This window comes from Triturus cristatus, chromosome 3_2 (genome assembly GCF_964204655.1).
Source record: "Triturus cristatus chromosome 3_2, aTriCri1.1, whole genome shotgun sequence".
NCBI classification, from domain to species: Eukaryota; Metazoa; Chordata; class Amphibia; order Caudata; family Salamandridae; genus Triturus; species Triturus cristatus.
Window position 1 is genome coordinate 437,726,485 of NC_140584.1, and position 13,127 is coordinate 437,739,611.

Sequence of the window (13,127 nt, forward strand, 5' to 3'; positions counted from 1 at the left end):
GCGGCCACGGCCTCTTAGACGTGGGTGCTGTGGAGAAGTCGGAGAGGGATGTTGAGCAGATGGACCACTTTTCTAAGGGAAGTCCACTATTGAAAATCAACCCTACCCGCAGTTCTGATACTAGCCAGCTTAACCAAGCTGCAAGAGAGGAGATCAAATGTTGCACAGCAGTTTATGTACTCTCGTTCTACAAAAGAGCCGAACGATTCTGATCTATGAATAGATCTGTGGTTTTCCAAATGCACAGTGCGGGGAACTTTCCAGCAACCTACCATTTTAGAGTTGGATCTGGCTCTTGACAGGACTCGTAGTAGAATGAGGAGTATTTGATTTGATTTATTCTCATGGTCATACCCTGATGTGGAAGTGCAAAGCGCCTGGCAAAGGATGTGAATAAAGTTAAAGAAATTACATCATAAATCACATGTGTCACTGAAAGAAATTTCTTCCCATGGAACCGCCAACCTCTGCTTGGCAAGTCCTGCGATACGGTTAACGTGTTTACCAAGGTCCTAATGTAGGGTGTCACGTCCAAGGCTCCCGGGGGATAGATCGCTTCATTCTTGCGGGTGTCACGCACACACAGAAATCGCCGCTGAGTAAGGAGGGTCAGTGCATATGGCACAGCAGTGAGGCATAGGCAGCATTTGTAACTGCCTGCCTGGTGTCCAGAACGCAGTAGGGGTGCTGTCCTTTCAATATTGATAGCTCATGGCGCAGCAAAGCCTGCATTTGTCTCTTATGTGCAACCTTTCATCTTATACCTTGTGCGCTCACTTCATTTCTTCTCTTTTGCCTTGTCACCCTTTATGTCTGTCTAAATTAGTAGGTCTTTCCCCTAGCTTTGTGTTTCATATGCTGCCATCAATTTTTTAAGGTTTTCATTTCCATGGATAGTTAGAAGATTGGGAGAAAAAAGTGTTTACAGTGGAAGCAGATATAAGGTGCTGCCACATAAGGGTAATATGGTAATTTGATGATATGTCACTATATCTGAAAGACCATTACACGTGGCATCGTGTATTATCTTTTTTTGAGATCCGGCTCGGTATGATATCCTTGAATATTGGAGATCTATAGTTCAGTGCCCCGAGCATTGCACATGGGATTCATAGAGGTTGAGCTGGATTGGAATATGCGGTACTATCTTTCCATGAAACGAGAGCATGTTGTGGCTGAACAATCTATGAGAAATGGCCATGATGGATGCATATTGGATAAAGAGCCCACTAGGCCTCTACTTTGGATGACTAAATTATAATGAATTTACAATGGAGGGAAATGACCCATTGTAGTTTTACATTAGATGGACAGCCTATAGTTGGTGTGCATTAGATGAAACATAGGATCAAAAATTCCTATTATTGCTATGCAGTGGATCGACAACCCATTGTCTATTACATTAGGTTACAACCCCATCATGGATGTACAACAGATGAGGAAGCTCTTTGTGGTTGTACATGGATGTCAATAGGCCACTGTGTCTGCATATTGCAAGACAGGAGCCCATCACAATCAAATCACATGACAAGAGACCATGGTGACTGTACGCTGGATGAGATAAAACGTTTATGGTTGTACTTTGGGAGAAAGGGCCATTCTTGTTGCACCTTGGAAGGCTAGTTCCCAGGATGTCTTTACCCCCCAATTGTCTCTTCCTTGAATGCTATACACTGTGTCACCTTTACATTTTAATAGAAAGAAACCATTGTAGTGAAGGGTCCGCCCGTTTCTGCATTGGGCGATTAGAGACAGTTTTAGCTGTGCAAGATGAACGGATTAGCATGCCATGGTTGTACATTGCTTGCAGAGTTCCTACTAACGGTGTATTGTTTGAGAAGAGTTCATCACGGCTGTACAGCAAAGCAAACACAATGTTAACATGTTACCGTGGATGAGATGATCCAGTCTTCATATTCAATGGGTCTAATTAGCCCACTATCATTTAGAAAGGATTATCGAATGCCCCTATGACTGTAAAACTGAGTCAGAGAGCACAATATTGATGTATATCAGATGGCAACATCATCATTGGTGACAATAGATTCTATTAGGAAGATATGTAGATGCACAAGTTTTCTGGATCATGTGCAGGTAGCACTTGCAATCATATTATCAAGTTCTGATTTTTAAACAGTATCTAAGCCAGAAATATATGACCTACATACCTCAGAGACTGCAAAGTGTATCAGAGTAGGTATTGATTTGCTTGATACCATATAATACCTGATTTCCAGGTGCTCCATTGCCTCATAATTAAAAAGAGCAGTGAATTAAAATGTGCATTCTTGATTCACACACCTTACGTCAGCAGGCCCTGAACGCCAGAGGCAATTTGTATTACTTTACTTTCTGCCTAATCTCCTCAGCCAGAGGGGAAGGGGTATTTCATCATTCCTTGTTTGAAGAAGAGCAGATGCAGTGCAAGTTATCTTTGTGCCCAGAATGGTTGTTCACGTGGGTAATATCCACGATGGCAGGAAGCAAGTAGCACCTTGTGATGGCGAAGTGTCTATCATGGGGGTAAATTGCTTGACAAGAGATGGTCACATCATTTTTTGTGTTAGAAGTGTCCATCACGTCTTGATGTTGAACGAGAACAGCCAACCATTGATTAGCTTTGGATGGGAATAGATCCTCATGGCTACACATTGAATAAGACACTACGATCATGGCCTAACGCTGGACGAGCAGAGCTCATCATGGCTGTACTTTGGATGTGTTACCTATTAAGGCTGACATTTAGTGATGAAATCATCAAGGCAGTACTTCGAGGCATAAAAGTATGTCATTGCTGTACACTGCATGATGTGCTTATCATCGCTGTACATTGTATAAAAGTAGACTATATGGATTATTATACGGATAGATTCTGTGAAAGGGGATGTTTCTTTGGTGACGCTGGGGTCAAATCATAAGCCCCAGAAGGCACTGCAGCAGATACGTGCCAGTCAGGCACTTGACAAGTCCTGCTTTCTCCCCGTGGGGTGGGACGTTTCTTTGGTGATGCCAGGGGCAGACCACAAGGCCCAGAGGGCACTGCAGCTGAGGAGGTGGGGGAGCAGATGAAGCACAAGTCGAGTTCTTGATAAGGCCCGCTTTCACCCCACGGAGTGGGATGTGCCCCGGCAAAGGTCAGGCCAAGAGCGGGCTTGCGTGCAACCATCCGAGCCCGTAAGAGGCTCTGCCCACTCTCTTTGACTTCCTGTTTTGCAGATACTTTCTTTCTGTGGCTTGGTCCCCATCCAGATTTGCTTTAATTAGAAGTGGGGTGTGTTAAATTGTGCTCACATCCCTGCTGGCTGATTTTTGTATCACAATCGGCAATGGGCAAAAGGAAGGCTTCTGGTGCATTGTCAGCTCCCACTCCTCCTTTGAAGTGCACATCTATTGATCGGATGCTGGAGAGGGCAGTGGGGGTCATTAGTACAGAAATAGCCCTACTGAAAAGAGGCTATCCCTGAATTCATGCATTAAGCCGATGCCAGTGGACAATACACCCTTGGGTACTTTGCTAAGTTCCGCTGCTATCAGTTCAGATCCGGACATTCCCCAGGTGGAAAGGGCTATTACTTTTGTCATTGCTGGCCATAAGGTGTCTGCCAAGGGGAAAAGGCCTAAGCGGGGGCTGCAGCATGATGTGATTGACACACCCACACAGACAGGTAATTCTGCAATGTCGGTTTGTGTCCATACCCCAGGCTTTGGAGGCAGTTGGGGCTCCACCCATTCATAATACCTGCTGCGCCAATCGCTTTATGGAAGACTGTATTATAAAAATCAAGGCGCTCCTGCCAGCTGAATTTTCATCACTGTTAGACCATTTAGGAGCTATTGAAACCCAACTCGCACCCTCTTTGGTGCAGCCACCCTTACTTATTAGAGACTCTACAGAGGACATTGTAAACAGCAATGTTGCTCATACCCAGTGTTCAAAGTTATAGGTTATAAATCTCAATACAGGGTAAAATAAGGCCCTTGCTTACGTTTTGGGAGAGATTAAATAGAGCTTCTGCCGCCCTGCTTAGTTTCATATGAGAGGCATTTACATTTATCGGATTAGAACCTGCTGAATCAAAATTAACACCAAGGTATCTAAAACTCTTCACACAACTCAGAGACTTTAATCCGCGAATGTGTACTATTTATTATATATTTGCCCCAAGGAACTTGCTTCAGTGACCCTCCAAATGTTTGGTGAGATTGTCTGCGGATTGAACGGAAGTAGCATGCTGTATTTACTCATTTTTACTGTGTTATATTTTTATGTGATGAATTGTATTGTGCTCATTTATGATTTCATATGTAAAATCGAATAAAGGTATACTGAACTAAACTAGACTATACGATCTGTACATTGTATTTTAGGAGCCTATCGTGGTTATATACATTGATATGGATGTATTCCCATTATGACTGAGCAGAGGCTATAGATATTCCATTATAGACATATATGCACAAGAAGAGCAAATATAATTTTACTTAGAGTACATGTCTAATTTGTATCCAATAAAATATGGTGAGGCCTGTTCATGAAATAAACCGCAGCTGTGATTCCTGTTATTCAGTTAGAGCCAAGCTCTTCATGATAAATCAATGCTGCGAGGGCACCGTATCAATATATGGAGAGTCAAGCAGTAGTCTTCCCTTTCACCAATCAACTATAGCCCATGCGTGAGGCTCAATGCTGTCATATAGACACCTACTCGGGCCTTGGGCAGAGTGTCAGATGGGACAGCTCGTGAAGTTGAGTCTTCAATTTTTAATAGCTAGGAGCACTACTGTAGAAATTAAGTGAACCATTTGTGGACTTTACCAGTAATGCACACGTCTGTGTCTGGGTTGTTCATGAGAGTCACAAGTTCGTCATTGCTGAATGCCACTAAGATTGAGTCGAGAATGAAGGCCAGCTTTGCCTTTAATCAAAATGCATAGTGTATCATATACATATTTGTAGCTTAGCAGTTCTATTGACGTACCCTACCCTAAACTCTGAATGAGACTCTTAAAGCTGATTGTTTTCATAGATGTGCGCGGTCACTTGTTTATCATAAAAAAGAGAGGCCTCTGATGGGATGGGTGCTACTGATGGCCACAGAATCCCCTTTAAGTTACTTCAAGAGGCTTTTCACATTATTGATCCTAAGGCTCTTTAGGTATTTTCCTTCTTCCGCAGAGAAGTGGACAATCTCTAGCCAGCATGTGCCCACGGTCTATGTTAGGTTGATGTTAAAGTGGTTGTAGATTTAAAGGCTTTAAGCTGAGTGTTTTTTGTGAGACGTGCAGCTGAACTTAAGTAAAGGCTGCTAATTTGTTCTGAATGTATAGTTTGCCAAGTGGAGAAAGGTGCTTGGCATGGAGGAAGCTAAGTCAGTTTTGATCTTGTGACTTGTAGTGGCAATTAAATGAATACATTATTGCCCCTTTTCTTTTGAGTGTGGGGTCAAAGAGATGATTGCATCTTTATGAATCAATATTTGTTGTAGGATGAGAGGCTTTAGCTCTGTTGATGTTGCTCTAGCGTGCCTTTTTTCTGATTTGTAGGCTTTTTACAATTTCTGGGGTGTGGAGTTGGTGTCACATTCCTTCCTGGTTCTGCGTGGCATTTCTGTCTTCACTTGGCCCAGCTACAAATCGCTGCGTTGTGGGTTTCTTATTATCCTTATATGCAGCGAAGGCCCGCGCACAGATATCTGCAATGTTAATGCGCCTTCCATCTTAAGCACATGGTTGTTAGATTACTTTAGGTAAATGTTTTGTGATTCTTCTCCATGATCTTTGAAATAATCCTGCATGTCAGACTGTGTTAATGTGGAACAAGAGGAAACTATTGAACAGATAGCCCAATACTGTATAGTGTTGTTAAACTGTCATTCTCAGAGATGATAACCTACAGAGTGGAATCCTTTTTAAAAGTGGTTCTTCTCAATAAGTGGAACCCCTTTTTGGGTATGGAATGTTAAGAACATTCGTACTAAAGTTTCGCAGTATGCTTCCCAGTGCAGGCAGGTTCAGACCTCAGGGGAAGATAGTATATTCACATTCAATGCCCTGTGCAATCTCTCAGACTATACAATGTTTCCCAATTAGTACATGCTTTCACTCTAGATATTAACTCATGCTGGGTCTTGTGAATTTGTTCCGACATACCTTTACATTTACCATTATGGGGTCTGTGTGGTTCTTCCAGATTCATCCAGAAGCAAGGTTTTTAGCTGAATCAGCAATGATAAAAGATGCAGGAATAGCTCAGTCTCTGTCATTTCCACACCCAGTTAAAAGCTGACGAAATGCACAGGTGGGAATGGGCCTAAAATACGGAAGCGTCAGAGTACTCGGCGTGGTATTCCTCAAGGGATCTTTTGGATCGTATTTCTATTTCTGTGGTGTTCTAGACTCCGGAATATCCTGAGGTGATGCTGACTTTGTGCTATCAGACTTTCGGGAGTGGGAATATCCACGAGGCTCATCATGGAACCGTATGTAAACATTGCAAGGCTCGTTCGATGGGGTATATCCATCATGGTGGTACAGGACAGCAGCGCATCCAGCCACAGTTGTTCATGGGATAGTACAGATAGGGTTCCCATGGGAAAAAGAAGTCTATCAATGTTTGTGAAGGAAAGACTGTAGTAGTTCATTGTTGAACACAGTTTACCAACCCTAATTACTAACATGATCTATTCTGTAGCATTAACATAGGAAAGCAAAAGCCACCATGGTCATGCGTTTCTTCACCTATGCTAATTAGCGCGTCATGGTATAAATTGACCGAGGTGAATTTACAGTGAATGTATGCAAGATTCAAATAGTCAATTACTGATAAATGTAACCTTACACTGGCCAACAAACAGTGGAAATGGAGTAATTTTCATTGCTGAGTGTGCACTTTAAGAGACAGTGCCATATCCGCCGTGAAGATGGTATGAACTATTTGTGTTTGTAATAAAATAGGGGTACCACAATATTATTGCTTGTTTTCGCTTAACTGCAAATGCATTATGACTGTACATGGTTCACGATTGCCACTTATTTTCTTAAAGGAAATGCTCTTAATCCTCTATTTACACAAAGATTAAATTTACAATGTGTACCCTCACTACCACATGGCCATATAGTGGTTACACTTGTTTGTTTTTTCCCATAACCTATGATTTTATAACAAAATCACATGTTGTGTGCAGAGAATGGCATATACAGCACAGTTTGAGATTGCCCACAGTTATGAACAACAATATTAATCAGGAGCAATAAAAACGTTCCCAGTAACACATTTTTTCGCAGTTCCTATTCATCAAATGTCTGTTTTTGTATGGGGATTGGCTGGGCAGAGAGGTTATACTTGCTTTAGTGATGAAGGTGGGCATAAAACAAACTCTGATAACTTCAGAAAGCCACAAAGGCTTCAATAGGAGGACCTGATGTATAGAACCCTAATGTGATGGCACCACCAGTAACTGTTTTAAAATATTTTGCTAGAGCTGTGTCTTAAGCCTCTTTACGTCGGTAATCGTATAAGATTTATTGAGATCATTTAATGTTGTAGAACATCTATGAAGGCTCATGACATTGAAATATACTTTTTGCCATGCCTTTATTATATGCTGTAGCTCCAATGATATGTAGGTCTGGGTGGGCGGGAACTTGTCTTAATCCTATAGACTTTGTTCAAATTTAACAAATGTATGCTTTAAATATCTTCCGACAGTTTGACAGGTACCAGTGTCCCTGACCTGATTGTGAGCAGCAATCACCAGATGTGGCTTCTCTTCCATACTGACAACACCAACAGTGCCCAAGGGTTCAAAGCTTCATTTGAAGGTAAGGCGTTCTGGGCACTTGTGACTTGCTGGCTGTTCAACCGTACAGTGGCGCTCAGGATACGTATGGAGTTTTAGGAATCGGTTAATGGCTAAATCTTCTTTTAATAAGAGCGCTTCTGCTGTGGACTGCAGTGCTAGCACGTGTGTAATTTGAAAGTAACTGTTCAAAGCCATGTATATGGACATCTATATCATTGTGACTTAAATAGGTTGACCCTTACACATTCTCAGATTATATATAACACAAAATGGTCAAGCAGGTCCATGTGGGCATTTTTACACCTATAGGAAGATATATATCCACACGATTTTAATTACTGTGGTTTGTATGCACTTAGGGAGGCACAGACATGACCTTTTTTTTAATTTTGAGATAATGGGGCCAGCTAGGTTGAAATGAGTCCGCATTCTCCGTTTTCTAAAGCCACTGAAGTTCTCTTTTGGCTGTTCAGAGGTTATCACGGCTGACACTGGAAGCATCTGTGTGACACCACCGGTGCTAGCCACAGAGATCCTTCATTTATGATGGTGATAAACGGATCTATAGTGCATCATATTACAGTCTGATGGTAGTTTTCCTTTTAGATACATTGTATTGAAATTGTGCTATTTTGTAAGACATGGAGGTGAACGGCTGCAGTGAAATATTCTCTTTCAGTAACAGGGAAATAGAGCGCTTGATTTTTGTAATTAATCACAGATATTAATCGTTTCTTTTGTATTCATTATTTTAATTTACATATGATTAATTGTGACTAGGCAAAACATCATTATGTTCTCAAATGTTTTTGTAGAAATGTGTCCTTCATATCTGAGGTGTTGCAGGTGATCACACCTCCCTGTTGTATGATGCTGGCGCGGGCTGTTTGCAATCAGGGCGAACTTCAAATGTCTCTTAGCTTACTATTTTATTTATCGTCGCAATAGGTTGTAATCTGGTGAAATGTTGGTTGGCTGAAAATACACTTCAGACTTCTCGCTGTATCTACCAGTGCAGCCTGAATAATACACTCCCGCCCAGTGGTGATTCCATAGTTTGCGCTCCACCATTGCTTTCTAAACACGGCAAGCGGAGTCCCCAAACTCTGTAAAGTTTTAGCTTCATAGATCTCAGCAATCCCATTTATGTTCCCCCTTAGCTGATATGTATAGTTTCTCCAAGTGTTTCTACCGCCTATCGTGATTTATTGGATGTCATGAACGAAAGAAAACAGGCTCTTTACCCACACAACATATTAGATGTCATGAAAAACACGTTTTTAGTGGATGAGGAATTATTAGCATTCTTTCTGAACTCAGTTTAAAAAGCAAGCAATTTCCTGGTCATCTCACGTGATTAGCCAGGGCAGGCATGTTTAATCTCACGAAAAACAAAATTCAATGACTCTCCAGCAAGGCCTGGTGCAGTGTGGTTATAACTATCACTGGGCCTGGCTATCTTTTGCTTTGAACACTGCCACGTGCCTTACCTGAACCTACAGCATTCTGTGAACCTTCTAGTTTGAAACCTTTTGGGAGTATGCAGACCAGAAACATTTGAGGGTTTGTGAAGCTCTTCCGAGGAGAGGCGAATTTGGCAAGATAATCCAGCCTAGTGTTTGAGTCACACAGGCTGGACCATCCTTTAAAACATTATTTCCACATTGACTGGTCTTAAAGGCTCCTTTATTTAGCTCATGCTCACGGGTCAGAAAGTGATATTTAAAGGTAAAATAAACACCTGCTGTCATTCTCCCTTTCATATTCTTTTCTGTGAAAAGATCATGTGACTTTTCGAAAAAGTGTCTGTATTTAATTAAAAAACAACAAAAAATATATATGCCCTGGCTAGCAGCTGCATTCTGCATAATGCCATATTTTGAATATTTGTGTGGGTCTGTTCATTAGAGGCCTCGTCATTCTAACCTTACTCTGCAGATGCTACGTATGACAATTAGTTGGTGGCGGCTATAAAATCAATTACAGTTGACAGGGACCTCACATTTCAGAATTCAGTAGGATAATCATGAATCATATTAAACTGCAATCAGACTTCAGTTAACAATGTTGTTGGCAGTGCTGGGAAGCCAAAGTGTTGTTAATATTGAACCCACTCAGGCATGGGCCAACATCACGGTGTAGACATCCGTAAAAAGAAATGGAAAGGCTGGAGCCAGCCCTTTTGAGGCACTGAGCCACAGTGAGTGGCCGTCCGACAATTCTTAGCTTGCCTCTGCCGTTACGTAAGTAACAGCGACATGCAACTAAGACCAACTTTTGGGTTCAAGTTTTCGCAAAGTATGTGAGATACCACTAAATCTCAATGCAAAAAGTGCAGAGCAAACATTGTTTTTTCCTGCATATTCAGTCGCCCGACAACCCAGAGGAGTATAGCTCACTCTACCAACCCATTTGATGCTTTAGACCTGAAAAGTGTACACAGAAACAAAATCCATACGTTCTTCGTGGCAGAAATTCATTGCAAGCACAGTTAACGTGTGCAGGAAGGATCAGGGTACGTTAATGATTAGATTGTGTATCGTTCCGACCAGTCAGCTACAGCGACACATTGAGCATTCTTGAGACGTGACGGCATATTTTGAATTACATCTCATGAAACTGAGTATTACAATTATGTGTCTGCTAAAAAATAGACGAGTAATGATCTAAAATGAGAAATCCCTGTCTTTGCTAGCATCTGTGTGATGCACAAGGTTAAGAGATATAATAAAATGTTTTCTGTGTCAAGTTCTTGACCAATCCAATGTTTCATCGCACCCATCCAATACAGTGTATTACTATTGTGCAAAAGACCTGTCTTCAAAGATCAGTCACTCTTAAATCGGAAAGACTTTTTTTCGCGTCAGTGGCTTCCCTGACAGTGGCAGGTCAGTTTAAAGGGGCACGCCACAGAAATACATCACTCTAAGAAGTTCATCAAAGACCGCTTTTGCCTTCTTGTCTCTGAACACTTTCATAATCTTGCCAACTAATTAAGTGAAGGCCGTGGTTTGGCATGGCACGCAAACAATGACTTTGCTTGACAAAATGTTATAGCTATGTCACTTTGTAAATATGTTTTTCAACTTGATGTACCAGAAACAGCTCTAAATTTCTGCAGATGCACGATCCAGTCCCCCTGGGCCACGTAGCAAATTGAAGCATATAGAGGAACTATTAATGCCGTTTATTTCAATTTATTTTGTTATTATGTTTAATAATAAATGAACGTGCATTGTGGGATCAAATCTGTATGCGTTTCTCTTATAGTAAAAGCACGTTTCCTTCCAAAACCCCATGCAATTATATTTGATTTCTGTTAAGCCAACTAATTGTGTAATAAGTACAAGAAAAGAAGGTGTACAAGCGAAAGATTATCGTGGTTATTGTATTCTCTTAGCTTTTTCTAGCATCTATTCTTGCTTGATGAGCCTGCAAATGAACACATTCATCTTTCTAAATGAGAAAAATATGCAGATGAGCTGAGCAGGCGGGATCTGCCTCAATCTTACGGTTATTGATCTTATATTGTTCCACAAGTTCCCATTAGCCGGCTTCATTGATTATTGTAATGTTTCCTGCAATGTGAATTTCCCAAATTCACTGCATTCTGCCTGCGTGTGTCTTCTCAACACCTGCTCTCTTGTGGTGGTAAGGTATTTTGGTGGGTTCGGCGCCCAACAAAAAAAGTATTTGAGTGTAACTTGCAGTTGGCAGGTTTCTATCTCAGCAATGCCAACGTAGCTTTTTATGCTTGCAAATGTGATAAAATGAGTACCTTTTGATTGAAAATAAAAACACCTATCTTTAAAGCAGCTGGAGGCAATTTAGGTTTAGGCTGTGGGGCCACACATCTTGATCTCTCTCCAGCTATGCCATGTACCACTACTCACCAGGGTGCCAGTGGGAGTGTAAGTGGCTTTACGCTCCATTTGCCCCCCCAGCGACGTCACAGCGTTATGTCCTTGTCCCATGGTCAGTCCCTAAGCAGCTTTCAATGTGCAGCTGGAGCGCTATGAGAAGGAAGGGCAAGATGCAGGCACCACAGAAAGTAAATAGCCCTGTTTCCTTACTGTTTCTGCCAACCCATGACACAAGGGTTAGTAAGGACGGGTTGTTGGTATTAAAGGGAAAGCCTTGGCTACTATTTGTTACCCATGATTGCCTTGCCTCCATTCTTCCTCTAAATGTTCAAAATGTACTCAAGCAATATTCCTTCCTTCTTATCATTAATCTCGTGCCAGCTATGCCAGTGCATAGAGGGCTATATTTTTCTGTCACTTCCAAAGTGGCTCTCTGTCTTCTTTTGCAAAGGGTGGTGGGCTCCAGACTTGAAAATAACACTTCGAAGAACCCATTCCAGTGAATTAGCCCTCCATTAAGACTAGAAACAAAGTATTCATAGAAAAGGGGGGCTCGTGTTACTTACTTCAACATTGAACTTGTCTAATTTCAGAGATTTGATTCATGCTTCTGGGGAAAGCTCTAGCTGCATGTTTCCCGTTGAATGCATCCCACTACTTTTGCCTGGCAGGTCTTATAGCAATGTAAAGAATTCTTCCCAGTGCTGATTCTTTTCCAGTGATACAGTACATTAGCACAGAAAAAGAAGGAGGTCTTCTGTGGTCAGAACTAACCTTTGACGTTCATACCCACTTGGAAGCATGCCAACTACCTGCTTTCCTTCTCCAGTGACATTATATTTTAGACATCCTTTAAAGGAAGTTACTTTGGTTGGAGGAGAAAAGTAGTTGATACCAGATGTTCTTGTTCTCTGGCCAAGAAGACACCTACTGTTTGCATTCACAGTAGATGCATTCGGAGCAGCTATATAATTATCTGAGTGCCCACCCTACTTTCATTTTTACATACATCTTATGTCCCCATATAATGCAGGAGACCACTATTAGGTGACGAGAGAGTGAAGGCATTTGCTGAATATCTGACTACATGTCCGTTCATCTCTAGTGCCTCATGGGGCATCTTATTTACCCCAAACAAAAAATATAAGCCGATAAAACTCGGACTGGTTTCTATGAAAGGCATGTTTGAGTGTGTGAAATTCACAATTAAAATACTCTACGACAATGGTGTATCAAAGGTATTAAAATAGACCCAATTAGGACTAATTATGAATCTAAGGACGACCTTGAAGAAAGCCATTCAACGCATAGGGCAGATGATTTGGATGAAAAATGTAGACCTCCAGATGCTGGAGTAACTAATTCTCTATGAGAGCATCAAGCTTGTTTTTAACCTTGTCAGTGGATGCCTGAAAAAACTGGCAGGTGACTATTGGGGTATACACTACACAATTGTATTCTT

At 41.5% G+C, this 13,127-nt stretch overlaps 1 protein-coding gene across 1 annotated transcript in view; it reads left to right on the top strand.

Moving 5' to 3' along the window:
• The window catches only part of CSMD2 (CUB and Sushi multiple domains 2), a 1,634,099-nt gene that overhangs the window by 1,090,878 nt on the left and 530,094 nt on the right, over nt 1-13,127 (top strand). The window contains exon 12 of the mRNA XM_085648024.1: nt 7,709-7,821. Within this exon, the coding sequence (XP_085504150.1) occupies nt 7,709-7,821 (113 nt within the window). The remainder of the gene's footprint in view (nt 1-7,708; nt 7,822-13,127) is intronic.